The 27272-nt window shown below is 47.8% G+C and overlaps 1 protein-coding gene across 3 annotated transcripts; it reads left to right on the top strand.

Annotated features, from left to right (window-relative positions):
- The first annotated feature begins 233 nt into the window (after window positions 1-233).
- On the top strand, window positions 234-25438 carry FBXO2 (F-box protein 2). Of its 3 annotated transcripts, none has more exons than XM_013940058.2 (6): window positions 234-338; window positions 2091-2366; window positions 3581-3707; window positions 3805-3900; window positions 4300-4435; window positions 25395-25438. In XM_013940058.2, exons 2-6 carry the CDS (start codon window positions 2117-2119, stop codon window positions 25410-25412), a joined length of 627 nt encoding a protein of 208 aa, XP_013795512.1. In that variant the 5' UTR covers window positions 234-338; window positions 2091-2116; the 3' UTR covers window positions 25413-25438. The 3 variants fall into 3 exon arrangements, with proteins under 3 accessions (XP_013795512.1, XP_013795511.1, XP_013795513.1); XM_013940057.2 differs by lacking the exon at window positions 25395-25438 and adding an exon at window positions 5272-6457; XM_013940059.2 differs by lacking the exon at window positions 25395-25438 and adding an exon at window positions 4852-6457.
- Window positions 25439-27272: the final 1834 nt, after the last annotated feature.

The following is a 27272-nucleotide window of genomic DNA, read 5'->3' as shown; positions in this document are numbered from 1 at the left end:
GGGCGGCACAACAGCACCGCCAGCACCCTACGGCTGTTCCTGCGTTCGCCCCCCTCCCTCCCCTCCGGCAAGACAGTTGGGGCAACTGAGGCACGGGAAGTCCCCTCCCCGCGTTCAGCCAGCGGCTTAGTGGCAGAGCCAGAACGCCGCGCACACCCGGCGCGCAGACCGCTGAGCAGCGCTGCAGCCGTGTCAGCGGTGTGACAGGAGCCAATAAGCACCGGCAGCGCGCACGGCGGGGGTGGGACGCCGCCCTTTATGAGGGCAGCCCGCTGTGCCTGCGCTCGCCTCCCGCTCGGCTCCCTGCCTGCGACAGACCTGCGGCTGCAGCACCCAAGGTAGGAGCTCTCAGCATCACGGCTTGGCTTTCCTCCTTGCGGGCTGCCAGGGCTGGCCATGCTGGGAGGGATGCCCGGCTCCGAGAACGCTGCCGCAGCGCCCTGTGCCTCAGGCTGCGGGTTCTATTCGGTTGGCTTCGAAACCCTGCCCATCTCGTCCCTGCTGTGCAGCAAGTGTGGGAAAATACACAGGGAAGAGGGTTAGGACAGGGGCAGGTAGGCAGCCAGTGTGTCCCAAACACCACAAGAGAAAGAAGCTACCCCAAAGGGTCCTGCTGAGGGTAGCTCTCACTGGTGGTAGACCAGCATTAAGATACCATGAATAGGAGTGGGAAAGGAAAGCCAGCCAGAGGCCTTCACCCTTACAGGGTTTGTGGGAAATCCTTGCTAAGCAAGGAGAGAGGTGATGCTCTGTCACCAGGCAGGGCCTAGTGAAATTCCTGCAGGAGATGAAGTTAGCACAATATTTCTGTAACATTCTTATCCTTCAGGGTTGTGATAGGGGGTTGGGGTGGGGGATGCTAGATAGGAAATCCCTAATACAATCCCCATAAAAGCTAGGGAATTTTAAATGACCGTTTCCATCTATCTGCAGTGCAGATAGAGGACATAATAGCTCTGCATCTGGAGCATTTAAGATTTAGGATGCTGTTATTTCAGTGACTCCCTATTTCTTTTCCTCCCTGCTAGATTTAGCACAGCAGTATTTCTCCAAGTAGCATGTCAGGGATATTTCACCCGCTTTGTTCCTAATGCTGTCTTAGGCTTATAATGATTCACTCCTGAGGAGTTTGGCTGTGCCTGTGCAGTCCACTGCAGCCTCAGCTTCCCAGCACCAGGACTCAGCTGAGGTAAAAGCAGTGTCATGGTGCATCCCACACTGACCTGGGGCTCCGAATCTGCACACTCATCTTTGCCTGTTCCTGCAGCACCTAGTCCTGAGACTTGGGGCAGCAGAGAGCCTTTAGGACTCAGAGTGCAGAATTAGCACATGAGGTAAAGCACATACTTTCAGCTTCACTGCTAGAGTTACAAGGCCCTAGGAAAAGGAAAATTAGGGAATCTCAACTGAGTTCTTTTCAGTTATAACTCATGCTCAGAGCTAAGGCTCATGACTAAGGAGATTAAGTGCCAGCCTCTGGAGGCAAGGGCTTTCAGGCATAGAACCAAACTCTGCAAATAGGATTTGCAGGATACCCATCACTGATATTTGGGTACCACTCTGCAGCATTTGTTATCAGTCATGATCTCAAAGGCAGAACAAGCACCCAGATGTCTGCAGCATTCCCTCTGCAAGTGAAGTCATTACTGCAACTAGGAGCCTGATTTTTGCAGAGGCAGATTTCTGGAAGGACCAATTCCAGGGCAGCTTTGAAGCTGCACAAAGTGCCAGCACTCCTAAGGTTCATCCCGGACTCTTAACTGAGAAACTGCCAAACTGTCCACAGTTGCCTATGTCAGTTACTGACATTTTGTGGATGGATTTAACAAAGGGCTTCTCTTATGTCATAAAATATTAATGATCTACTCTGATGCTTCAGGGTGTTAAGTCAGCAAGGGTCAGGAGGGCTTGAGGTTAGGAAGCAATCCACATGCTCTGAAATCATGCCACACCTGCCTTTCAGATGAACATGTTCATTTTCCCTTTCTCTAATCCATCAGTGTTTGACATCGTTGGGGTGGGAGACCCCAAATCTGATGGGCCACTGGTCTGTTCCTATGTCACTAGTCCTTTCCCCACTTTTTCCTCAGAAAGCTCCATCCAACCTGACCCAAAGATGGAGTCCCTCCCTGAAGCAGTCCTGATCAGGATCCTGGCTTCCATCCCTGCAGCGGACTTGGTGCTAGTGTGCCGCCTGGTCTGCTGCCAGTGGAAGAACCTGGTGGATGGAGCTGCTCTTTGGATCCTCAAGTGCCAGCAAGAAGGCCTCACTGGAGAAGAGTCACAGGAGAATGCAGAGAATTGGCAAAACTTCTATTTCCTGAGTAAGAGAAAGAGGAATCTCATCAAGAACCCATGTGGCGAAGGTGAGAGATGAGTATAACAAGCCCCAAGACACTGCAGAGAAGGTCACTCACTGAAGATTGGGCATCTCCAGGCTTTTAAAAAGATCTTAGTTGGCACCAGGTTGCAATATTTTCTTCTTGCTCAGGAGAAGTACATGCAGCCAAGTCACTTAATGGGCATGAAGGCATCCTAACAAATCAGCCTTTGCAAAGGGCTCTACTTGACCTCAGCTTTATATAAGCCCTTGCTGGGATCTGAATTAAGTTTGAGACAGAGAAAAAAGCATCCTTTGCAGAACCCTTATCCAGGGCAGCAACAGCAGTGACATCTGGGTTTCCAGATTACTTGTTGCCAAACCATTACAGGAAAAATGAAGCCCTTCCCCACTCACGGGCTACTCTGGCCTTAGCTGACCAGGCACCTCAGGCTTCCCTCCCTGCAGCAGGCTCAGGCAAGTCTCATTTGTGCCTCCTTACTACAATCTGCATTACTGAGCTGGGCACATAACCCTTTAGCCATTAATTTGATAATTCATTAACTTTGTTTGGTAAATCTGCAAAATGTTTAGCTATAAGCAGCAGTAACCAAGCCTCATAACCCAAGCAACAACAAATAAGTTTCCGTATTTCATACATCAGCAGGCAAAATAAGCATCAACATAACTTCTCCATTGTGTTTACAGGTGATTTTTCTGCAAGCTTTTTCAACATCCAAGTTCCCTCTGGCTAAGGCCAGAAAAGCCCAGTTTAGGGGCCCATTGCTTCTAGAAATACCATTTAGCAATTTAGGTATGTATTACAAACCTTCTTCAAAGTCCCAAAGTGTCACATAGAGGAACAACAAACAAGGAATTTGAAACATAACCAAATCCCAATTACTTGCTTACAAAAAAAAAAAAAAGGAATAGGCATCTCTCCCCAGGCTACTTCTATATTACAACGCTGAAAGTGCTGACAGTTCAGAATACCTAGTTGCATTGGAATATTTTCTTAAATAAACCCACACATGCATAGCCATTTTGGTGGCAGAAAACGTTAAAGTTTGCATTCAACCAAATCAAAGCTTTTTGCCTGACTTCTGTTTAACAAACATCTCTGTAGCCCATGTACAGAATGAGCACTGTATCTAACAGCATACCTTTCACAAGCAAGAGAAAGGTCCCACTGGGAGGTAGTGAGGTTCTCCAGGCCAGAGACCATGATGCAATAGATTCTCTTTTTTCTGCCATTTGCAGAAGACTTACAGTACTGGGGAGAGGTAGAGAATGGAGGTGATGGCTGGAAAATTGAAGAGCTCCCTGGGGACTTTGGAAAAGAATTCCCTAGTGAAGATGTCCATAAATACTTTGTTACATCCTATGAGTAAGGCTGCTTTCTTCTCTTATTCAGGGAAGGGGACAATTTTGCTTCTTCCAGCCCCAGGAGGGGTTGTGCTACCAATTAATTTTTTGTGTTTCAGGTGGTGTCGAAAGTCTCAGGTTATTGATCTTAGGGCTGAGGGCTACTGGGAAGAGCTGATGGACACAACCCAGCCTAAAGTTGTGGTGAAGGACTGGTAAGTAGCAAGGATGCCCTGAAAGGCAGGCAGAGTATCAAAAATGAGGGAGGGCATATACCTGCACTAGGCCTTAAAACCTCAGCTATCACCCCACTGCATCCCTTGGTGTCTTCTACATGTAGGGCAGGGCTAGAACTTGGCTTAGAGTCACTGGCAGATCCCACAAGCTTCAAACTGTTGGTACATGTGGCCTCCAAAGACCAGGTCCCTCTTGTGAGGGAGGGGAGGGGATAGGTTGGGGTAAGAACTGCTCCAGATTTACACTTCTGCCAATCTCATCAGGTTGCTGGCACCTTGGTTTGAGCCCACCCATTGCTACCATTCAGCAGGGCTCTTGTGCTGTGTCTCTTTGCCAAATTTGCCTAGGCAAAACTGGCAGCTTGGGTCTCCCTGCAGGTATGCAGGACGCAGTGATGCTGGCTGCCTTTATGAGCTTTGCGTGAAGCTGCTCTCAGAGAACGAGGATGTGCTGGCCGAGTACAAGAGTGAAACTATTGCCATCCCACAGGACAATGATGCTGACTGGACTGAGGTGAGTCGCAGACAGGGGCTGGGCAGGGGACACCCAGCCTGCACAAGTCAGGAATGTTTACAAGCAGGGTATGTTCTCCTGGAGGAGGATGGGGAGCTCTCTGGCTTATGTTCTGTGCAGCCAGGGATTTTACTATTAGGCTACCTTACATAAAGTTTGGAAACTCGCCAAGTCACAAGTTTGTGGGAGTGGAAGGAGATGCCCAGCTGGGAAAGGGCTCAAGTGGCCTCTGAAAAGGCACTGGGATCAAAGCTCTTCCCAGTAACTCCTTTCCCACTGTAACTGTCCTCATTGTTACCCAGCCTGGTAGCTATGGCTGGGGCAGGCAGGGATTGAAGGCTCTGTGCACTACAGAAAGCTAGATTCATGGTGGTTTGACGCTCACCAACAACCATTTTCTCTCTCTCACCCCAAAGATCTCCCACACCTTTTCCAACTACGGGCCTGGGGTACGCTTTGTCCTCTTTGAACATGGTGGCCAGGACACGCTGTTCTGGAAAGGATGGTATGGCGTACGTGTTACCAACAGCAGTGTGACAGTGGAGCCATAGCCATGCTGAACTGGGTCCTGCTTGCTAGAGCCAGCTTCCCTCAGGGCATCCCACAGGCTTTGGATGGTTTCTGCATGGTGCTGCTTCCAGGCCGTAAAGCGTATTACTTCTGTGTGTGAATGTGTGCACCAGTGCTGGGGGTGACCAGTCTTTCCTCAAGGGGACTATGCAAAGAATGGAAAGATTCACAAATGCACATTAGACTGAGCTTTGCCATTTGCACTGATGTTCTGTCAGACATGGGATCACCTAGAAATCCTGCAAACCTTACTTCTCTTTGGGCAGGTATCACCTCAGCCATTCAACCACTATCCCTAACACCCAGCTGGAGCTAGGCACTCCCTTGTGTGCTTCCTAGACTTGGACACTAACTATGAGGACACTCTGGGCTTATTTCTAGAAGTTAAAGAAAGGAAAAACAGGAAAAGAGAAACATAGCCCTTGAGCCTCAGAACTGAACCAGGAAATGCAGAGACCTGTACCTTCTCTGCCCCGCCTGCTTCCATGGCCTGTGGTGAGCATCTTAGCTTCTCCCATCTATTAACTATGGATGTCATTGCCTGCCTCACATGAGCTGTAGCTTGTCTGCCAAGTGCTGTTCCAGGTTCCTGTTTTAATGTTTAGTGGTGATAATGCAAAGCAACAAGGATTGGACCCTTGTCTTACACTGCTCCCAACATTCATTTATTAGGGAAACTTAGGAACTGAAACCACTCTGGTGTCTGCCTCAGGGCTTCATTTGGCTCTCTCAAACAGAAGGCAACTGAGAATACTACCCTGGAAAGGGACAAAATATTAAGGAAATGGGTGAGCAGCAAACTGGGGAAAGGGCCCAGGAACAAATGAAAGCAAACTCATCTACCCCTTCCTGGCCTCTGCATACTGCACACAAGCACCCTGGGTCAAATCCAGCATGGCTCTCCGCAGACAAGAGATTGCTGCAATATTCTCCATACAAAAAGCTGCTGTTAAGCTCCACTTGATCTCAGTTACTCCTGACTAGTAACAGTGTCTGCAAGAAGTACACATCCGCCTTCGCTCCATATGCTCACTGACAAGACAGCACATCGTAACATACTCCCACTAGTGCCTCTTGATACCACTTAGGGCTGTGAGCCACCATGCTGAGCAGAGACACCCAAGCTTCCCTGAACCATGTCCATCCCCTCCAGTCAGTCCTCTTGGGACAGCAGGGCTGATGTTGCCTAGAGATGCGTGTTTCCATTTTTTGTCTGAACTGCCAGGGCAGAGCGCATACTTGAATGCCACTTTGCATCAAAGTGCACCATTACAAATGCAGCATGCTAGTATTACCTGTAACCAAAGGTGAGAGCTTCTGAGCTGGTCACTTCATACATGCTCTGCTTCATTAGGCTTTCTGCACACTGCTGCACCTGGATGCCTAGGGCACACTGGCCTTCCAAACTACAGCCATGCTGAGCCAGAGTCCAGGTGAATATAATAAATGACAGTTGTGTGGACCTTCCCTTGTGTGCTGGGTGTTTGTATCCTGCGCTTTCCCCTTGCAGTGGAGGTCAACAAGTCTTATTCAAAGAACAGGAGTCATATCTTGTGTGATACCATGAGCCTTCTGGAAAAAGGTACATGCTCTGCTCCCTCCCAGCAGCCTGAACCTGTCAGAAGCATTTGATGAGCAGTGGGTTTGCAAATCAGCAGCAGGCAGATGTGCACTTAAAATGTAGTGGGAACTCATGCAAGGCATGGAAGGGGTCCAGGAAGGCTCCTGTACAGTCCAGCCCTGACAGACACCCTCCAGGTCATCTGTGAACATAGCTTTGTTGTAGCCTTGGTTCTGACCCCGGAGAAACCAGAACCAGTTCAGAAATTTAGCTCTTTCCTCTCCTTGCCCTTACCTCTGCACACACTGTCACAGTGCAACTTTATTCACCACAACCTTTAAGGCAGCTGACCAAGTTGCTAGTTAACATTCACCGCACTGCCAGAGTCCTGCCCCACAGAAGAGATGAGGCCTCAGTCTCTCCCTAAGGAATCAGTACAGCAAGGGGATCAATACACCAGGCCTTGATACAATTGCTAACCTGAACCTTTCCTGAGCCACCATCTCAGTCAGAATAAACTTTCAGGATTAAGCCTTCAGATACTGCATCTGTTACAAGTATGGAGCAAGGCCAAGGTTCCCCCCTCCCCTTAGGATTATCTAGGCTGAACTACTAAACACATGCAGCCTCCCCAGCATCTCTTACAACCAAAGCAGCTGCGGGCAGCTGTCCCCCTACACACACCCTCATGCCAGCAGGCCTGATGTTCAGACTGGCTGGCAGGGGGCATCCTGCAGCTGTCCTGGCCTTCTTCCTCATCTCCAAGAAGTGCTTTCCAGGACACTCAATGACTTGCAGCCTCACTAACAAGAACAACTACCTCTACTCCAAAGAGCATCTGCAAAAGCTGCCACTGATTTCAGGGGAGTGATTACTGCCTGCATTCAGCCAGATTCCTGCAAGAGTCCCAGTGAGAGTGAAGAAAGTAGGTACCCAGCTCCTTTCAGAAGTCTCAAAAAAAAAAAAAACCCCAAAAAGTCTTGCAAGTCTTGCTTGCTTCATCCATTCTGGATATTTTGCTCCTAATGCCTCTTATTTTGATCCAACACCAGAAGTCGGAACACACTGAAGTCTGCACCATACACATCTCATTTCAAGACAATGCCAACTCATCCCTCTGAGAGGGACCAAATGCAGGTGTCAATGGGTTCTCACCTGTTACAGCCTTCACTGAAACTGAGACTATGCAATTTCATAGGATTATAGAAAAATCAGTGCAACTGTGATGGAAGGGTTTACATATATTAACACTTTCAGCCACTGAAGGACACTCATGCAGCTTCAGTGACCAACAGGGGTTCTTTCTGCTTTCTACAGTGCCAACACCAGCAAGTGCCTATGTGACACTATGCAGTAGTTTGTGGGAAGACTGATGACCAACTGAGCCATGCATGTGCTGTACAAACAGAGGAAGAAGTTTGTGCCCAAGCAATTTATAACAGATATTCTCAGCCAGACTAAAAGTGTTTAGAAAGCTGCATACTAAATACAAAACCTATTGTTGCTGGGGCACTTGGGCTGAAAACACAAAAGGGTCTTAGCCCTGGAGGTGGCAAAGGCTGTAGAATAGGCTCACCTTTCCTTTGGACAGCAAACCCACAGTGCATCACAGCCATCCCACAACCATGCTTTACTTAGCAGCAAGCCACCCAGAATAAAATAAAAAAAGACATACCACTGAAACACCTCACATTGGAGCAAAACAACTGGATGATGGGAGCCAAGAGGGAGTTTAAGACAGAACTACTTGCATTTGGCCAAGAGACTAGCATGAATACACCTCTCACCCCAGCAAAAAGGGCTCTTTAATGCTCAGAAAGACTAAGAAAAAGACCCTAGACACAGCACACTGCACAGCCCTCTCCTGCTCTCAGCAGCTGGCATTCCTCTCAAGCAGCATCTGCCATCCCAGGTATCCAATTGCATCTCAGTGGCTGCAGTCATGTGAGGTCCCCACTGTAATTTTCCTTTCTACAAAGCCCACCACAGCCAGTCCTGGCTATAAATGCCATTATACTTAAAAGGTTTTTTTTTTTTTTTTTTTTCTCTCCATAATAGCTTCTACAGTCAGTCTCTTGCAGAAGAACAGAACAGAGCAAGATGGGCCCTGGCAAGGAAGCACTAACATACATCTCTTGTCAGGTCTAATTGAATTTTCTATATGAAGCATCTATTATGACCCACCTGGGGGGTTTGTGGACAGATGGAGGAGTTTAGTCCCCCCACCAGGCATTCAAGACATGGGGGATGGTGGGGAGGGGGGTGGTTTGAAATCAATCTGGCAGTTCCCTCTTGCTTGCAGCCCAGCTGTTCCAGCCAGTTATAAAAGGAAGGATAGTTTAGGAGATTAATTCCCATTAAATCAAACAGCTTGTGGAGGCTGGGAATAGCATGTCCTGAAAGCCAGGATAACAGGGTATCAGCCACATCTGCAGAGATGAGCATGGTCCCAAAGCCAGATGGAAAGCTGATGGATCATTCCTGCATTTGGGCCCAGAGGCCTGCCAGAAGGAGATCCTCCAAGGAACTAGCAAGCACAGGCTAGCAAACAAGCATCCCCTGAGCTCACACCCCCCTTTCCAGTCCAGACACAGCCATTCCCACATCATACAGACACCTCAGGAAGCAGCAAAGCTCATGAGTTAGCACACCACTTTGGGCCTGAGCTGACCTGATTCCTACTTCTTCCAGCTGTTTTCTCCTGCTGTCCTTTGGGCAGTGGCTGCCTCATCCTTCTGTTTCCCTAGCTGTTAAAAAGAAAGGGGGGCCTCTAATAATGCTCTCCCACTGGGGAGGCGATTCAGAACCGCAAAGAGAACAGCCATGAGTTCAACTGGAAGAGTCTCATGGGAGCTGAAAAGCTGAAAAACTTCTGCCCAAGACAGCTGCATGGAAGAGCCAAACTCCTTTACACATAGCAGCCTGCATCGCAAGCAAAAGTGCCCACGCAGCTGCACAGGGACCAGAGGTGTGTGGAGAAGATGCACAGTGAAGACTCCTGTGTAAGGGAGAGATGTCGGGGAACAGAAAGCCAGATACAACCAAGCAAGCCCACAAACATGCTTCTGGGCTTAGGGTCAGCTTCCCTCATTTTTGGAGAAAAGAGTGCTTTAGGTGTCTCATACAAACAGAGGACCGCAGCAGATGTGCCAGACTATCTTTACTTTCTCCTCCCAGCAGCTTTGGACTTCAGCTAGCTGGCAGGGTCGAAGGGGTAATACCCCGAAGGCAGCCCTATCCGCAGTCCACGAAGGGTCAGTGCCAGAAGCCTCTCAAGGCCATCAGGTCTGGTCTCTCCCAAAAGAGGGGGCACTTGCCCCCTACCCTGCCAAAACCTCTGGGCTCTCTGCCAGCTCCAGGGGCTGGGCATCCACCTGGCACCCTGCTCTGCAGCACAGCGGGTGCTCAGAGCCACAGTGACAGCAGAGGGCACTCTGGCTGCAGGCAGCGAGCCTGGAGAGCCACACTGGCCTCAGGCCTTTTAGCTGCTGCTTTGGGAGTTCATGCTGAGAAATACCTGGCATAACTGCAAGTGTTCCACATTAAATGCCATTCATGGGGGCTGGTTTCTGATCACTAGACCTTGTCTCCTCTGGCTGCAGCTCAGGCTCAAGTCAGCCTTTTCTCTTCTTGTCCTGCTCAGATCCTGGCTGTCAGGGTTTCCAGAGCATCTCTTGCCAGACAGATCTTAACACTTTCCCTGCCACCCAGGACACCCTGTGCTTTCTGGAAGCACAGTTGCCTCTGGGGCAAGAGAGGCTCTCACTGCACAGCTGGTCTGGGATACAGGTGCTCTCCTCACTATAATGCACTAATTTGAGCGCACTGTAAGCTTTCTTGAACACAGAGACCTGCCTTTCACATTCAATTGAAAGCAGCACAGCTCCCCTGACCCTGTCTTAGGGCATTTACTCAGTAAGAGCACTCAAATCAGTAACATGCCTTTCCCTGCAAAGTACCTTACCTAGAGGCAGCCCATGAGAATCAGCAGAACCCTGGTCAGAACAGTAGGCCTGCCTGCATCCTCCTCTACACTGCACCCAGGTGCACACGGCCACTTTGCCACCTTGCTTGCACGCAAAGTTCAACAGCCCTCCCCAGCAAGGCAAGAGCCCCAGCTACATTACATGTGCCCTTGGCTAACCTCCCTTGCAGGCACTTAGAGCAACTCATCTAGAGCCGCTGTCTGTGCAGACCCATTAACTACAGTGCAGTCAGGGTTGCCAGAAAGGCAAAGAGGCCACAGTAAAGCCATGAGAGTGCTTGGTGGGCTGACGGATCATTGGGAACACATCAACTGCAACAGGAACAGGAGCTCTGCACCACCCGGGGGGAGGAGGAAGTTTCAGCAAGGAGACACCTTTTGTTGAACATGCTGCAGGCGTAGGCACTGTGTGAGGAGACCAATGGAAAGGGAACATGCTGTGCTCTGCTCTCAGCTAACTGCCTGGAGGTGACCAGGTGGAAGCCTGGTTGTACGCAGGTACGTGCACTGCAGGTGTGGGGAAACCCACAGGCACTTGCACATGCCCACAGCCATGCAGAGCATTCCAGAAACTGCCAGTTTGGCCCTCCTGTGCTGCTGAGACCAGGATGACCTCAGACACTGACCACCACAAGAAACTGGAGCAGCCTTTCACCTCTTTAGTCTCACCTGCATCAAACCAGATCTGCCTCTGGCTGGTACTGCCATGGACCCCGCAACATTTCCTTTTGGCTTCCTATAGCTGCCTTCCAGATGTGTGCCCCTAGTTTCTTTTGCCTAGAAGATGATAGCCTACAGCATCAGCTTGAGCTGGCCATCCCAGGGAAATGGATTACTTTTCCACAGAACATGAAGCTTCTTCTCTAAGCAGGGGCAGGAGATGGGAGATGAGGAAGGATATCAGAGCCCTGCTACTTGCAATCCTTCCAAAAGGTCCTGAAGTCAAGCAGTGCCATTTCCACCTCACCATGCTCTGTGCAGCTCCTCATTAATATTGACACATGAAGCATCACAAAATGAAGCAGATAAAATCCTGATCCAGATATGAATAACGACTTTGCATTTTTTTGTAAATTAAACCTAATCTTGTGTTGACTCTGCTATACAAGGAGAAATAATGAAGCAGATTAAGATGAGATCTTGTTCACTCTTGCTGAACAAAAGCCAATTAATTGCCAGCAGGATTATTGTGAAGTCTGTCTCATCTTCAACAAATACAATCAGAGCGCGCCTAGGTACTGGTGGAGGAGCCCTGCTCATTGGAGCGATAACTCTGCCTGGACAAATACAGAACAAAGGCTCATTTAACCATAAAAGATTCCTGCCTTGCTGTTTTCCCTCAGTCTCCCTAAGCAATTTGCAGAGGGAGATGGTCAAAAACCCCACAAAACCCAGGCTTGCTGAGTCTAAGCCCTCCTCTCTCCCTTATGGCAGCCCCTCCATTTCTATATCACTCCTGACACAGGTTTTTCTATTTTTTTTTTTTTTTTTTTTTTTAAAAAAGATCTCTCCAGTGATGGAGGCTTTAGCACCTCAGCAAGTCCCTTCTTGGAGTCCTTCACCATGCCTAACATCAGAAGTGTTTCCTCTGCTAGCAAGCTAAATCTCTGCTGTGATCTTACTCTACTCGTCTGGTCCACAGTGGCGCCTAAATCTCTGCTGCGATCTTACTCTGCTACTTGCCTGGTCCACAGTGGCGCTACCTGCTATCAGCCTGCTATGATGGTGAGAAGCAAAGATCACTTCTGCTTCTTCCTCCCTGCCTCTTCTCATCTGTGCTGCTACTGATGTGAAACAAATTTGGAGGGGAGCAGGGATTGTAGGAGAAGAATTCAATGTCATTGCTACCACAGGAAAATGAGAGAGGGCTTGGCACAAAGACCAACTATGGAATTTGATGAAAGGCTTTGGCACTGGAAGGCAGTAGCACATTGGGAATGTGACTGTCTTGGCTCAGGCATTGCAGTAAATGGTCCCCAGTGGTGTTATCTAGGAGCTGTTGTGTGTATCTAGGAGCTATAGTGAATGTGACACAGTACAGGATGGTGGGCACTGTCTCCTGTGATGGAGGCTCACTGCATGTAACAAAACACCTGGCTGAAGAATTCGCCCAACGTTAACGCTGGCTGTGATGGTGGCAGCAGGTCCTAGCCGTGTGCCTGGCCAGACACACACACCCTGGATGAGGGGCTCTGCTCCTGGAGCAGTGCTCATGTGCTGCTTGGGAGAAACCCGCACACTGCTCAGTACCTTCAGTGCCATATGGGAGCCCTGGGCCACCACTAGCCTGGGGAACACGAGGAAAGCTGGGACAGACGTGGCAGTGAAGGGTGGTGGTACATCAAAAAAATCAGTTGGCTTAAAAAGCAGATCCTGGTTCTAGCTTGAAAGCTTCAGGATGGGAACAGAAAGTGACACCAGGACACCTGGAAAAAGGGGAATGGCTGTTTCTGATTCACTCCCCACTCCAACAGCAGGGTTACAGCTAAGAGCTGCTCCACCAGTTCACCACAGCTCCCTCTGTGCTGACGCACAAGAGCTCCTCACAACCTGTCAGAGAGAGAACCCATAACAACAAGAAATAGAAGGCGTTGAGTGAATTTGTGGACAACTTACTTGGAGAAAGTACTTCTTACTTTCACACCAGGTTTAAAAAATAAAAATAAAAAAATAAAATTAAATCCCAAAGCCTCCAGCACTAGCACTGACAGACAAAAATGACTTAACAGAAAAAAAGGGGAGGGAAAGCGATTTTCTTTGCCTGCATTGCCAGGGGAATTAAATCTTGTTTTTTTCCCGTCACCACCAAGTGGAATAATCCAATATATTAAAGCTAATGTGCTTCTTGTATTTATTGCTGTGTATTTGACCTAACAGAGTTTTATTCCTACATTAAGAATAAAACCATTCTGGGAGGCAAGCTGCAAAGCCCTAGATCAATTACTACCTTCTCCAACAGCAGAAAAATGAATTATTTCTTGTAAAAGGAAAAAATAGAAAATAATAATAAAAATAAAAAAGCTCCTTTCCCCTTGCACAATGAATTCTGCACTGCAGATCTGGTGAAGTTAGGCAATATTGAATTTGGTTTCCAAGCAACATTTAAAATCAGGCAGCAGCCTCAACTGTCTTTCAGATGCTTGTGTGCCCCATCCTGCACAGCACAAGTCTGCAGTGACCCACCACAGGTGTAATCCAGGACTAGGCAAGGCGCAGCTTCAGCCATGCTCCCGCTGTGCCCCGGGGGACCCTGCCCCATCCAGGCATACCTAGCAGTCACAGGATACATAAACCACACAAGGCAGCTCTTGTAGGCAACACAAGCAAAACCACCACCCATGCAAAAAGGCTCTTGTGGGTACACAAGCTAAACCATGACAAGGCTCTGACACTTTGCCTGGGGGTCATTCGCTGGCTCACAGCAGTTTGGGGATCCTTAATGTGACACTATAGCTCCTAGATAACACCACTGGGGATGATTTACTGCAATGCCTGAGCCAAGACCCCTTGAATCAGCTTTTCACAGGGAAAAAGGAACAGACTAAGTATTTACGTAGCCTACTGTTCTTCAAAGCACAGGCTACACCACCTAGGGGGTTTAAGGAAGGCTGAACAGGTATTGTGGTAGATTAAGCAGCAGCAAAAGATTTTTCTAGAAATATAACAGTGATAAGAAAAACTAAAACAAAGCAAATACTGATTTGTTGCCATCAGGTGTTTCGGTTCCTTCAAGGAATGAGAAGGGGCCATACCTACAGACTGCGACGCTCACTCCCTTGCCTTAGGGAAAAGGAGGTGCTGCTGACAGTGATGAAGGTCAGTGCTTCTGTTCCGAGCAGAGTCCGGAACTCAAACCGGACGGAAAGGGTGGGGGTGGGGGAAATGGGCTCCGATACAGACAGGCAAGCCTAAAAGACAAGCTCATCCTTGCAAAAAAGGATGAGATGCACCAATTCCTAATCTCTATCTAGATAGTGCTCGCTCCAAGAGCCAGAGCCATGAAGTACCTGTGCGCCTCCAAACCACCTCCATGAGCTGCTATCCCTATTTTACTACAGGGAGGGCAGAGACATAAAACTAGCTTAGCTGGGAGTCAAAGGAAGCCTGCACATACAGCCAAGAATTCCCAGTCCCCAGCCTTGTTCTCTGAACTGTACCGCTGCCCAGCCCAGCCCTACATGCTGGCTCATACAGCCTCCAGCACAGCACACAGCCACAAGGAACAAGTTTGGACACAATCACCACACATTAAGTAAAAGCATTTGAAGTGTTATAATCTCAGTAAGACAAGGCCATCTCTTGGCCTGTAAGCAGACAGGATTCTCTTAAGCTTTTATTCTTACCTTAAACTGTCTGTATCATGACAAGGGATTTGAACAGAGTAACTATAAATTCCTATAAATGTGTAACTCAAACTTCTGCATCTAACTTCAGCCTTCAGCCCAAGTATGACCAGTAAACCCCAGCAAACTAGTCTTTAACAGCTTCTTGGAAGTTTTTTTAAGCCTCAGGTGACTGTTCTGTACACGCAGCCCTAACTCCCACTTTCCTGAGAATTTTTAAATTATTGATCAGGACAAGAGCTCTCCTGTCATGCGTATTCCATCTAACCATTTCATTTACTGTGCTTTTTGCCTGCATGCAAAATGAATGATATTTCATCTATTTCCAAGCCCCAGCGTCAGTCTCTAGTTCCCCAATAACAATGCCTGGTCAGTGTCAAACAGGAATCCGCACAGGCTCTCCCCCAATCTCTCCACCACTGCCCATCTGCGCAGCAGAAAGCAGCTGAAAGGGAAGCTGCATCCAGCAGTGACAGAAACAGCCAGGAGGTACCCTGGGGTGTCTGGAGGACATCTACCACATCAGGAGAAAAAAGGGACCATGCTGGCTCTCAGACTGGCATATTGCTAGAAGGTGACATTTGTCTTTTGCTATGCACCTTGCAAGACACTGAACATCTACCCTGCCAAGCCTCTGGACTTCAGTGCTGAATGGCTGATGTCCCCAAGCCAAGCACTGCTGGGCTTCAGCAACACACTCTGGACCTCCTCCCTTACCTGTTGTGTTCATTGGCAATGCTACAGCCTTCTCCTACACACACATACAAGGAGCAGCTGCCTGCAGAGACCTTTGAACTGCTTGAATAATTTAATTGTGCCCATTTCTCTCCCCACATTGCAGCCTGGCCATACAGCTAGCCTGCATCTCCAGAGAACGTTAGAGCTGACTGAGATGCAGAGCTGCTGCTGTTTTCTTAATGACTTATATACTAGGACCCAGAAAGTACAGCCAAGTTTTTCCAGGCTGCTTTCAAGCCCTTCCTTTACCCTTCCTCCCCTAAGTCTAATGAGCTGGAACAGGAGGGGGTGGGAACAATTCTTCTACTCCTGGGGCAGAGCACTTGCCTTTATGATAACCCTGTAGAGATATGCATCACCATTACACTGCTACTTACCTGGCTGCTGCCGCATTGCATGAGGGCCAGGACTAAGCACATCGGACTGTCTTCCTAGCACATCCACAATGCGTGCTGGGGGCTGGACCCTGCAGTGCCAGCTTCTGAGATGCCAAGAAGCAGATGCAATAGAAACATGACCCAGATTTTATCTGATGAACAAGGAGTGGCACTGCTACGGGACATAGGTCCCACATACTACAGCCTTGACCAGAAAAATCCTAGTGTATCACTACAAGGCACTGGCTGCTTGGGGGACTGGAAACCTCATAACAGACCTAGCTCCAGACTGTCACAGATCTACCTAGGTTCCAGCTCTTCCACTGAACTTTTCCAGCATGGTCACCAGGGCTTTTTTGCATTCCATCACAACCTTCTCACCCCATGTTCACAAGCAGCAAAGGAACCAGGTGATAGATATCACAGACAGCTTTGATCTGAGGCTCAACACTATCAGTCAATCATGAGTCAACTGACACAAAAGGTACATTAAGGCATTCATTTGCCACCTGGAAGTCTTAACTGCAGCCCTGAAGGCTAATGAGAAGGATGTTTCTTTACACTGTCTTAAGAATTATAAGTTTCATAATGAAGAATAAATAATAAAGGCATGTGTCAAAGGACTTGTTGAAAGTCCAGGGGAGAAGTTTTTCCTGCTCCTGAAGAGATTCCAAAGAGGGAGAGAAAAAAGTGTAATGCTTCTGAACAGATCAGTAAATAATGAACTGGAAATCCTTTCCCCAGCCCTAGGTCAGAGTATCACCATAAATAACTCACAGCTGCTAAGGGGAAAAATGAGTAGAAGTGCTTTTTCTCCTAAGAGCTAATAACTACTCCAGAGCATCCCTAAAACCTCTGTGCTTCTGGGTTGAAGCTCTGCCATGGCCTCCCTACATGACTTTTGGACATTTCACTTCATTTTCAAGGTCTCTGATGTCCACTTACAGATTTGGAGACCAGCTGTACTGCCTGACCCTACCCAGACCAAGCACTAGGGGAATAAATTCATCTGAAGGGGTGGCCATGGAGTGCAATGAGGGACAAGGTAGATTGCTGACTGTTGACGTTTTACTCCCACCTTGTGCCTGGCATCTCCTCTCTCCAGCTCAGCCAGCCTGGTGTTTTCACTGAGAGCTCACACCCTGTCAGATAGGCCTGAAAGGATGCCAGGTGGGGAGCAGAACTCCATTTAGCTGAGCTGCATTACTCTCTGGTTCATTCCTAAAGCACAGGAAAGGTGCTATCCTCTAGCCCCTTTCACCCCCACTCCTCAGAGTACTTTGAACATAAATGAGGTAATTTAGGTGACAATACTCCTTTGAGCAGTGCAGTATTAAGAGATCTCCTCAGACCCCACTGAAATGCAGCCACCTCTAGACAGGATTAGAAGCAGAGAGGATAACACAGAACAGTTCAGATGTATTTTGCTTCCTAGTCCCCCTTTAAGATTCACCCTAATCAGGATTTTCTCAAATCATACCATTTGAAATTAACTTCCACCATAAATATGATGATCAGTTTTCATCCTGCACACATTAGAAATTCTAGATGTTTTGACAGGGCAAACAGGTAGAAAGCTTTTTTAGTCCTGGGTATCGGATTCTCTGAAGTCTATAAACATTAACTGATGATGGACCTGGTATTCCCTTGGTAACTCTTAGGGGCAGCCTAGTTTTGTATTCTTCATTTCATCTCATGCCACTGTGTGTTAACTCACCCTCCCAAAGTGAAAAATCAAAGCAGCACCCTGGACACAGGACAATTTGCCACTATTAGAAGTGGTTTGCACTCTTTCACACCAATCTAGTTCCACAGCAATGTGACATACAGGAGCTAACTGTACAGGTGACTTCTTCCTGGCACAGAGGCTGATCACACTGCTGCCCATTCACTCAGACCACCCCAGGGTAGTGTTGGCTGCAGTCTCCCCGCACTCACCTGTGCAAGCCAGCAGGCTCCGAGCAACCAATAGGCTTGGGCAGGCCATGCCTCACTTCTTACTACCACTCTCCATTGCTTGCTTTCTCCTGGAAAGACTGCAAGCAAATCCAGCTCACTCTTAACCAGATCAGAGCACTGAGACCCAGGACAGACAGCAGGCAACACAGATCTTCTGGAGCCCAGCCTTTAGGGTCGGCCCAGCCTCTGTGCCAGGAAAAGGATCAGCCTTTCAACACATGATAGACTGTGCAGAGCAGCTTTCCACAGGGAAGAGGAAAATAGATTCCTCTGATCCCCCTCCAGAGCTCAGCTTATCCCCAAAGCATGAGATTCAATTACCCTTATCATTATCATAGCTTGCCTTGCTAGAAATGTTATTAGCGGTGATGAAATTATCCAGCCCTGTTTTACACTGGAGAGAAATAGAGGAGGCTCCTCCCGACAGCTGCTAGGAAGCAGGCACTCTCCTTGGCAGAAGGGAGAAGGCTTTTCTCCGAGCCTCACAACAGCTCCCAAAAGAGGGAGGCCCAGCACAGCAGCTTTATTTTATGCAACACCTCTAAACAGTCACCAGTTGAGGACCAGTTACCATAAGCACACACAAAGGCTGAATCCTCCTGAACAGTGTCCCCAGGTGAGCCGTGACTCCTTCCAAGTCTCTGTAGCAACACACTGTGCACAGAAGAGGCTGATGTGGCAATTCCCCGTCCCATCCCCTTTTGGATATTTGACCCAAGCAGGATTTTCCCAAATCCTACTATAGTACTTGAAATAAGTTTCCTTTGTAAGTACTGCAAATGACTCTTGATCTGCAGTTGCTCAAGGTGGAATTCTAGGTGTTTGGGCTGGAAACCAGGTAACAAGAGATGTTTCTAACCTCTCTGCCAAGGACAGTGCCCAAGGACAAGCAAGGGAGAACACTGCTTTCTAGGGCTGCTTCCCAGGGCATTACCCATATGAAGCAAACAGGAGCTGGTCCACCTCACAAACAAGGCACTAGCCTTAGACAGGCAGAAGTCGGGGCTGCCCCAGCTTCACCCCTGCCTCATTTATAGAGCAGCTTTCAACTAGGTACCATTTTGCCTGCGGGCCACAGTGATTCAAGGTGCCAGACGAGCAAACCAAACCCAGCAAGGCTGGCTTTCAAGAGCAGCGCTTATCCCAGCTGAAGAACATATGGCTAGTGTTCTGCTTCTTTTCCTTTACAGCTCCCTGCCTCCTCTTAGGAAAGACCTGCAGGGAGAGTATTTCTCAGTCCCAACAGCCCTGAGCTAAGCAGCAGCTTAGCTTGTAAACCAAGCTCAGTGTGTCAACAACCAGCACAGCCAGTAACTAATGAACACACACCACAGCCATCAGGGAGATTACATTTGAACCAAATCAGTAATTCCCACCATGACCCTTATAGCCTTCTCTTGTTTGGTTCAGGTTTAAGCAGGGCTGGAAATGGCCTCAATCTTGCTTGGAACAAGCAAAATATAAGCCATGTAAGGGAGAGCACATGTGGAGGTGGATTTTGGTGTGCCCTGGTGAAACATTAGCATACATGTGTAAAGATGAAAGGACAATGTAGGCTTGGAGGTGAGCGCAGCTGTGCAAGGACAGATCTGTAGGCTGCTGTGCTGTGGGACTGTGCATCACGCACCACGCAAGTGCAGAAGCAGGACAGGGTGGTCAACTAACTGCAGGAGAGCAGCATAGATGCTTATGAGAACAGGGCTCCTGCCAGAGAAAACAGCAGTGCATTGGCACTGCTGTCTTCCCAGGAGCTGGAGCAGCAGCTGGGCACAAGGCCAGCAGTGCCTTGCTGCATACACAAGGTGTGTGATTAATTATGTCAGCCAGGCACATTTGTAATAGACACGCCTTGGGCATTATCATTAGAAAGTCAGAACACAGCAGAAGGGTGAGAGCAGGCATGCACACTCCCAAGCATCTGCCTGGCCACAAAATAGATGGTTTGCCAAGTCCAGGCATCACTGCACTTGGGAGCATGATGTTGCATGCAACTGCGTATGCTCACATGTACTCACAAATAACAGCACGAGGCATCCCAGGAACAAATCAGTGCTGGGGTAACCACACATCGCGTCTCCTCAGCCTCTGGCTTTCCTTTGCACACTGAGCACCCCCCGGGACTCTCCCTTCTCCAACCAGCTCCAGTCCTTCCTCAGCTCCCTCTTCCTTTGGAGGAAGTTTTAAATTCATCACTGTTTTTTAAGAAAGCACTTAAAGAACAGAGCAGAACTGATAGCTAAATTAAACCTGCTGAGAGTGCCTGTTTAATTGAAAATGCCATCTGTAATTTAAATGTCAGAGCCAGGATGGTTATTAAAACCCTCCTTGATTACTGTGCCTCATTGCACAGTTTCAAAACTGACAAGAAAAAGCTGCAAATGGGCCATGTAACACAGCGCCACCAAGCAATTAATAAGCCTCCCCCTGCCTCTGCACCAGCCTCCCAGCCACACTCCCAGTGGGGAGTTAAGCCAGCGCCAGTCCTGCTCCATAGCCGTTATGCCTTCTCTCCTTGTCCCCTGTGGCAGGACTGGCCCTCATCTTTGTCTAGCACCAAGTTACTGGAAGGGCAGTAGATCCAGTTTTCTTTTGGAGGAACACCCTACGGGCACCTGCACAGGGCTGCCCTGTCATCACTGGCAACCATCCTGTGTTCAAGGCTTGGCTTTCCTGTTCCTGCAAGCAGTGGCCTCTGCCCTGTACCCATAACTGGGCCAGGTGCGTACCAAGGCAAGGGGAAGAGAGGAGATGGCTGGTGGAGTGGAAGGTGCAGGAAAAGGAACAAGCCCACACCCATGGCAAAGCTAAAATTACTTAGTACCCACAGTGCCTGACACAATGAAGCCCGGGTCCCAGATGTTCCACTTTCAGAGATGGTATCTTAAGGCATATCAGCCCCCTCTCTTTTACAGCGATGGGCAGAACCTGAGCTTCTTGCAGGTATGACCCAGCTCTCCAGATTTCCCCATGCAACAGCCCACTGCTTCCAGCTGGGACAGTGCAGATCAACACGTAAAGCAACTGACGAGATTTTTAACACAACCCCCTGCCTCCAAAACCTGGACTTTCTTGGTTGTTTTTAATTTTATTCCTCAGCTTCACAATGCAAAGAACATAAAAATAATTAGAAAAATCAGAAACTGCATCTAGAGATGAACTAGGGCAGAGGGTAATTAATACTGCCCCTCAGCTAACTCTGAAGTCCACTGTAATTAGATTGTAAAGCACCCTAGTTCACATGAAAAAAGAATAGACTTATACTGCAGCAAACTAGCCGACATTAAGAAAAGCAGTAATTAAAACTATAATAAGCTGTAACATTTAATGAAATTTCTTAACATCTTCAGGCTGTAACATTAGAAATCACAATTTCATGATAAACTTAACATAATGCTATTAAAAAAAGAATAAAGACACCACTGGGGAAGGGTCTGCTGGCATCTAGTGCCAGGAGCTGCTCTTGTCCGTCACTAAGACCTGCCAGTCACAGGTGAGAGTTAAACCCTCAGCAGTCTCCCAGGGAACATGAGGTGGGCAGGGGCAGGCCCAAGGGGATTTCAAAGGATCCTTAGAGCTTGGCATGTCAACCTCACCAGGAGAGAAGCAGCCCTTGAGAAATCCACACCTGAATGGCCTGGCCATCCCCACCAGCAGAGCCCCAAATTTAGCACCCCAAACAGTCTCACAACTGCTTGTAACACAAGTGACCAGTGTTTGTAGAGTCACTCAGAAGTGATTTCTCTGTATCAGAGCTCGGGGTCCTTGGGAAGAGTCTAGCAAACTATAGACACTAACAATCTGGCTTAAAACAAAGCACCTATGGGCAGGGATATTATTGCTTAGGACAGAAAAAGCTGTCAGGCAGAAAGCAGGTACCACCCCCACACACCAATCTTCACTTTGCCCAGCAACACCATGCTCAGATACTTGCTCCATTCTTTTTCTTATTTGGGCAGGCTGGGATTGTGGCTGGTGGCAGCTGGTGACTCGCAGCATCCACTCAGTTGTGGAAAAGTTTGATGAGAGCAGGGATCACACAAGCTCAGTGGGACTAGAGATGTGCAAAGTTTATCCAAGATACACAGTCTTTCTGCTCCAGTACCTCCAGATTTCAGATTACATCAAGGCAGAGAGGCAACTCAGCATCAAGGACAAAGGCTACCACAAACACAGGACCCAGCTACACAGACTTGGGCTGAGGAAGGAATTTTCTCCTGCTCATTTGACAAGGAGCGGTGCTGCCCACCGTGGCCCGCTGGCATGGAAATCGGAGTGGAGCAGTGCCAGCATCTGCAGGAAAACATGCATGAGAAAATACTCAGTTTGCCCCTTTTCTATACACTCCTTGACTCACTGCTGAAAAAATAAGTTTCCACTGTTTCGGGGAAAGATGTCTTTTCTTTTTGGGATGGACAGACTCTGGAGAGTTGTAGCCATGAAATCCCAGCTTTCTTTCTGCATCAGCCATTCTATGCAACATTAAACCAGGATATTGTTATTAACACTCCAGAATAATTGTCCTCCTAAGAAGTTAAGTAATGGCATGCAATGAAAGTAGAATAGATTCAATTAGGGTCAGAACAGGAAGCTGCGATTTTTCCTAACTCAACTTGGCGATGCTAAAGGCTTACTTCCAGCTGCAATAGACAGAAAATACAAGCATGTGCTTGCTCTCTCAGCACCCAGTAATCTGAGGAACTATGGGAAAAAATGCATTTTTTCACTTAGCAGGGGGAATTTTGGAGGTAAATTCCACTCAGAGCGTGATTTTTGAGTGCCCTGGCATCAATCTAATGATACACTTCCAGCCCTGATTAACTGTAATCACAGGTATGTCCCAGATACATACCCTAGTGTTATATTCACTACCAACATTTATCAGTAGAAAAGCGCTGACCTAAGTAATACTCAAAACCCTAATAAATACTGTTTTCCAGGTTCTGCAATCAGGAAAATCACAGCAAAAACAGACAAAACAGAGCTGGTTGTTCAAGGTATTGGTGACTCAGCAGAGCAAAGGATTGGCTTGCAAAGGATTGCAACTAGATCCAACACTTCCCCTAGAAAAGAGAGGCAATTTGTTCACTGTCATAATCTCTTGTGATACAGCCTGAACACAGAACTGCTAACAGAGGGAAGAAAGGTCTAACTGACCACGGAAACAGTCACAAGCCAAACCCTCACCACTGCAAAGTGCAGATCCCCTGTTAAGCAATTGCCTCCTGACTCTCCTCCTGAGTCCAAGCTCTTGCAAGTACCACCTTCCCTGAGCGCAGGGACACAGCACAACTGCTGAACTGGAGCAAACAGCAGGCAGCAGGCATCTGGGGACTAGAGATCTATAGTGCTGATAGCAAGGCAACACTTACCAGAGCTCAGTAAGACCTAGTAAGTGCATAATCAACACTCCCTGTGTATCTTGAGAACCCAGATCAAACACAAGAAAAGGTCATTCCTTCCACTAGGGAAACCGAGGCACAGAAAAGTAGCAGTTTCCCCACAGCCATGCAGTAAGTGACTGGCAGAGCTCAGACTGGAACAGAGGACTCTGGATTCACAATTCATTCAGCCCAGCAGACCACAGCTGCCAATATGCACAAGGCAATATCCCACCTCTGATCCTGCCACTGTTGGATTGCTGTCTGGAGAGACACCTCTGTCCTTCAGCAGGTTGCTATGAATGTTACCATGCTTTACCTGCAACTCACTGAGTGCTATCTCAGACACTGGAGATGCTGGCTTCTCTCTCCTCAGCTTGGCTTCAGGCATTTTTTTTCTAATCAGAGCACTGAGACAATCTCAGCCAGCCCAGCACTTCAGAAAGTCTTTACTCCGTGTTCCACAACAAAACTAAAAATGCAAAACCAAATCAAGCTTTACCAGAGCAGGAAAAGAAATGCCAAAAAGCTACTTAGATAGCAAGAAGTTTCAGATTCAGATCTCTCCAAATACAGTTTGTGTTGACCAGTGAATTCTTGTTGGTTTTATATTTGGAAGATACTTCAGAGTTTGATCGTAATAGCACAGGTAAGTTATTTCTTAGCTTCTCTTAACTTACTCTTACATGAACAGAATTGCAAGGAGGAGAGAAAAAAACCCTGCTTGCCTGAAGGGCACTGACATGCTTTTGATAAAGAAGAAACATTTAAGTGATCTGTGCATTGTATAGTTAAATCACTTTTATTGCTACTTTTGAGAGAAACCAAGCTATTCAAGGAACATCCCTCTAATAATCCCAAGAAATACCCTAAGGTTTTTTCCATTCTGCACCTGAGCTTGTATTTACATGATGGATTCATTAGACCTCATTGAGTGAAAGATGGTGCATTTTTTAAGAACACTTATAAATATGTATTCACCTGATAGACTGGAAGAACTACTCTAGGTTTGAAAAGGACCATAATTATGAATTTACAAGCTATTCTCTAATCGTCCCAAAGGGATGATGTAGGGACAGAAGAAAAGATGAGCATCTGCAGCTACAGGGGGATTGTGCACACTGTTAGAGATGTTCCTGGTTCTCAGCAGAACAGCTCAGTAGAAGCATCAAGTTTTAAGAGAATGTGGAAAGAGTAGTGTTAATATGGCCAGTACTTTGGGCACAGAGGCAGTCTCGCACACATACAATGGACACAAAGCAACCCAAGACTATTCCCTCCCTCCCCAGCCTCTGAGCAATACTACTTTCTCTCAGAAAACAGACCAACAAAACCACAAGCCCAGCTCTTCTGTTAAGCAAGCCACATAATTAGCAGAGCATTTCTATACCTCCAGGTCTTCTCCCTCTAATTTGTTTTAATTAGAGACTCTGCTGCTGACAGGGGGTAGCAGACTGACAGCTCTGAGAGCAAGAGAGTCATACAGTTATTCACAAAAGCATTGCAGGCTTCTCCCATCCTGCCCCTTTCAAAGAGGGAGAGGGGATTTCAGCCCACTAGTCTCAGCTCCGAGTTTCTAAGGGGCAGTTGCCCAGATCTAGCGCCATCCTCCTCCAGCATCTCCAAAGTCAGGGCTGGTCACTGCCAGCATGGACCATGGTACCCACTCAGGGGCAAAAGCAAAATAAAAGGCCCTTTTCATCCTCTGCTTTTTGGGAGCCCTTTTCTCCCCCTGAATAGGCAGGGCTTTGCAAAGACATCAGTTGCCAGCTGCTGCTCTGAAGGCAAGGAGACATGATTCAAGGCCTTAATAAAGGGAAACATTTTCCAGCAGATTTTCCAGCCTATCTTTTTCCAAGGCACAACTGAACATTCCTCCTTGACTGCAGCTCACCATCTTCTAGATCCTAGAAAGAACCAGATTAGGGGTATAAAGTTCCACCAGGCCTGAAGAGGCTGGGGAAAAAGGTTAGCAGCCTACCAGTATATAGGGCATCATTCTGCACCTACTGCAGTCTGTCACCCCTTGACTGCTCACTTTTAACCAGTTCCAGGGCCAGCTATGAGGTACCGGATCCTTCCTGGGGATCTTTTGCAGCCCTACCTTCCCAACAAGACAGAACCTGTGGAAGAGCTGCACAGGAACCTAGGTAAGTAGAGAGTAACTGGGTCTTTGCCAGCCAAGAGAAATGTTCATCGCATTCAGGAAAGACAACATAGTTCTTTGCTTTCTGGTATTGCAGCATTGTACTGTTTGCTGGACTAGATTTGATTGATTGCATGTGACTAAGGTGAGAGAAGACCCACACAGCCAGTTTTAGGACACACACTACCAATTCACAGCTAGAAGCAAGCTCAGGGGAGGTAACTGTCTTGACCACTGCATACTCTCCCACTGTCTCCCTTACAGTTTATGTTGGCATGTCAACTTAATCTCATGTTCTGTTTTGCTAACAATGCATTGCCAAGAACAGCGTTTACCTCTTCAGACACTGCAAGTAGCTCACAGCTTCCTGCTCTCCCTTTCATGGATCCTAATTAGTCTGATGAGTAGGTTCATGGCTATTTGATCATCTTAAAGCGAAACTCTGCAGAGCCCCAGTACAAACAAGCAGTGCTGGGACTGGCAGAAAGGCTGGGGCAATCTGCCCCAAAACACAAGGAAGAGCTGTAAAGGGAGAGGGGCGCACAGTACCCTGACCCAATTAAGAGTCCACTGTTCAGTATTAGAGGAAAACAAGCTCTGCCGCTGCAGTGTAGAAGGGTGTCAGAAGTGGGCAGGTTGCTCTGATACCAGACCTGTGTCTGTACAGAGACAGCCCAAATATACATCCGACCAGGGCACTGATGACTGTTGCAATACTCAAATGACCCATTTGGGATCTGCAGAAAAAGCAGGATGAGGTGCCCTCTTGCCAGACCCCCCTCCCCAGCCCTTCTGGTCTAACAGCATGCAAAGGGCTGCACAAAAGGAGGGCTTGAGCCATTGCTGAGAAAGCATCATAGTTTAGCACCAGTAAGTGTTACTATTTTGGGACAAGGGGAGGAGAGGGAGGAGTATTCCTCGAGCCACAGGATTAAAAATATATATCCCTTCCACCCCCATCTGCTTCTCAGATGAGCGCCAAGGCTTTCTTATATTCAGAGGACTCCAGGAGCTGGCTCTCTTGAAGACAGTCCCAAGTATTAGATAATTTGGAACTCCAGCAACGAAAAGATGAGTTTGTCTGAAAAGTGTTGGCTCTTTTTGCAATCAGCTGCAGTTTGGGATCAAAGGGAATGCTGCCTCCCAGTTGGAAGAAGGCCCAGCCATGCCCACAGCCAAAGACTGACCTGCAAACACAGAGCAGGCAGCAACTTCCAGGATGCCTCAGCTCTTGAAAGAGCTGAGGATCACATCTGCTGCCCGTGCATCCCTCCCAGTTGCCCTACTCGTAAGTTCTAACTTTGGTGGCATGTTACAGCAGAAGGCTTCATTGTATGTAGCTTTATGTTCATTTAAGTCATCTCAAAGAGCTGAGAATCCATGGCTGAAGATGACCTAACACCATTAATAATTGTCAGCATCATTAAAATGGATGCTTAGTTCAACAGGAATTCAGCTGACTAGCAACCAGTTCATTTGCACCGTCTGCTCTTGGAGACATGAACTCCTGCTTCCTCCCAAGCACCTCTCCCACATTACACAGCAAGCTTGCCAAATACAGACCAAGCAGGTCAGTGGGGAGAGAAAGCTCCCATCATACAACACGGTCAACAGAAAGCAACTTGCTCTTTCAGATTGGACGCCATTGAAAATATCCTCTCATCTCCCCTCTGAGTACATCTTTTTCTCCTTAATGACAGCAGCCAGGAGGCAGGGGAAGACTTTGGACATGCTGCTACTGGTATCTCCTGGCATGCTCCATGCTCCCTGCAGTAAGACT

This window comes from Apteryx mantelli, chromosome 26 (genome assembly GCF_036417845.1).
Source record: "Apteryx mantelli isolate bAptMan1 chromosome 26, bAptMan1.hap1, whole genome shotgun sequence".
Classification (NCBI taxonomy): domain Eukaryota; kingdom Metazoa; phylum Chordata; class Aves; order Apterygiformes; family Apterygidae; genus Apteryx; species Apteryx mantelli.
Note: the sequence above shows the minus strand (reverse complement) of the source record. Positions and strands in the feature narration are given on the sequence as shown.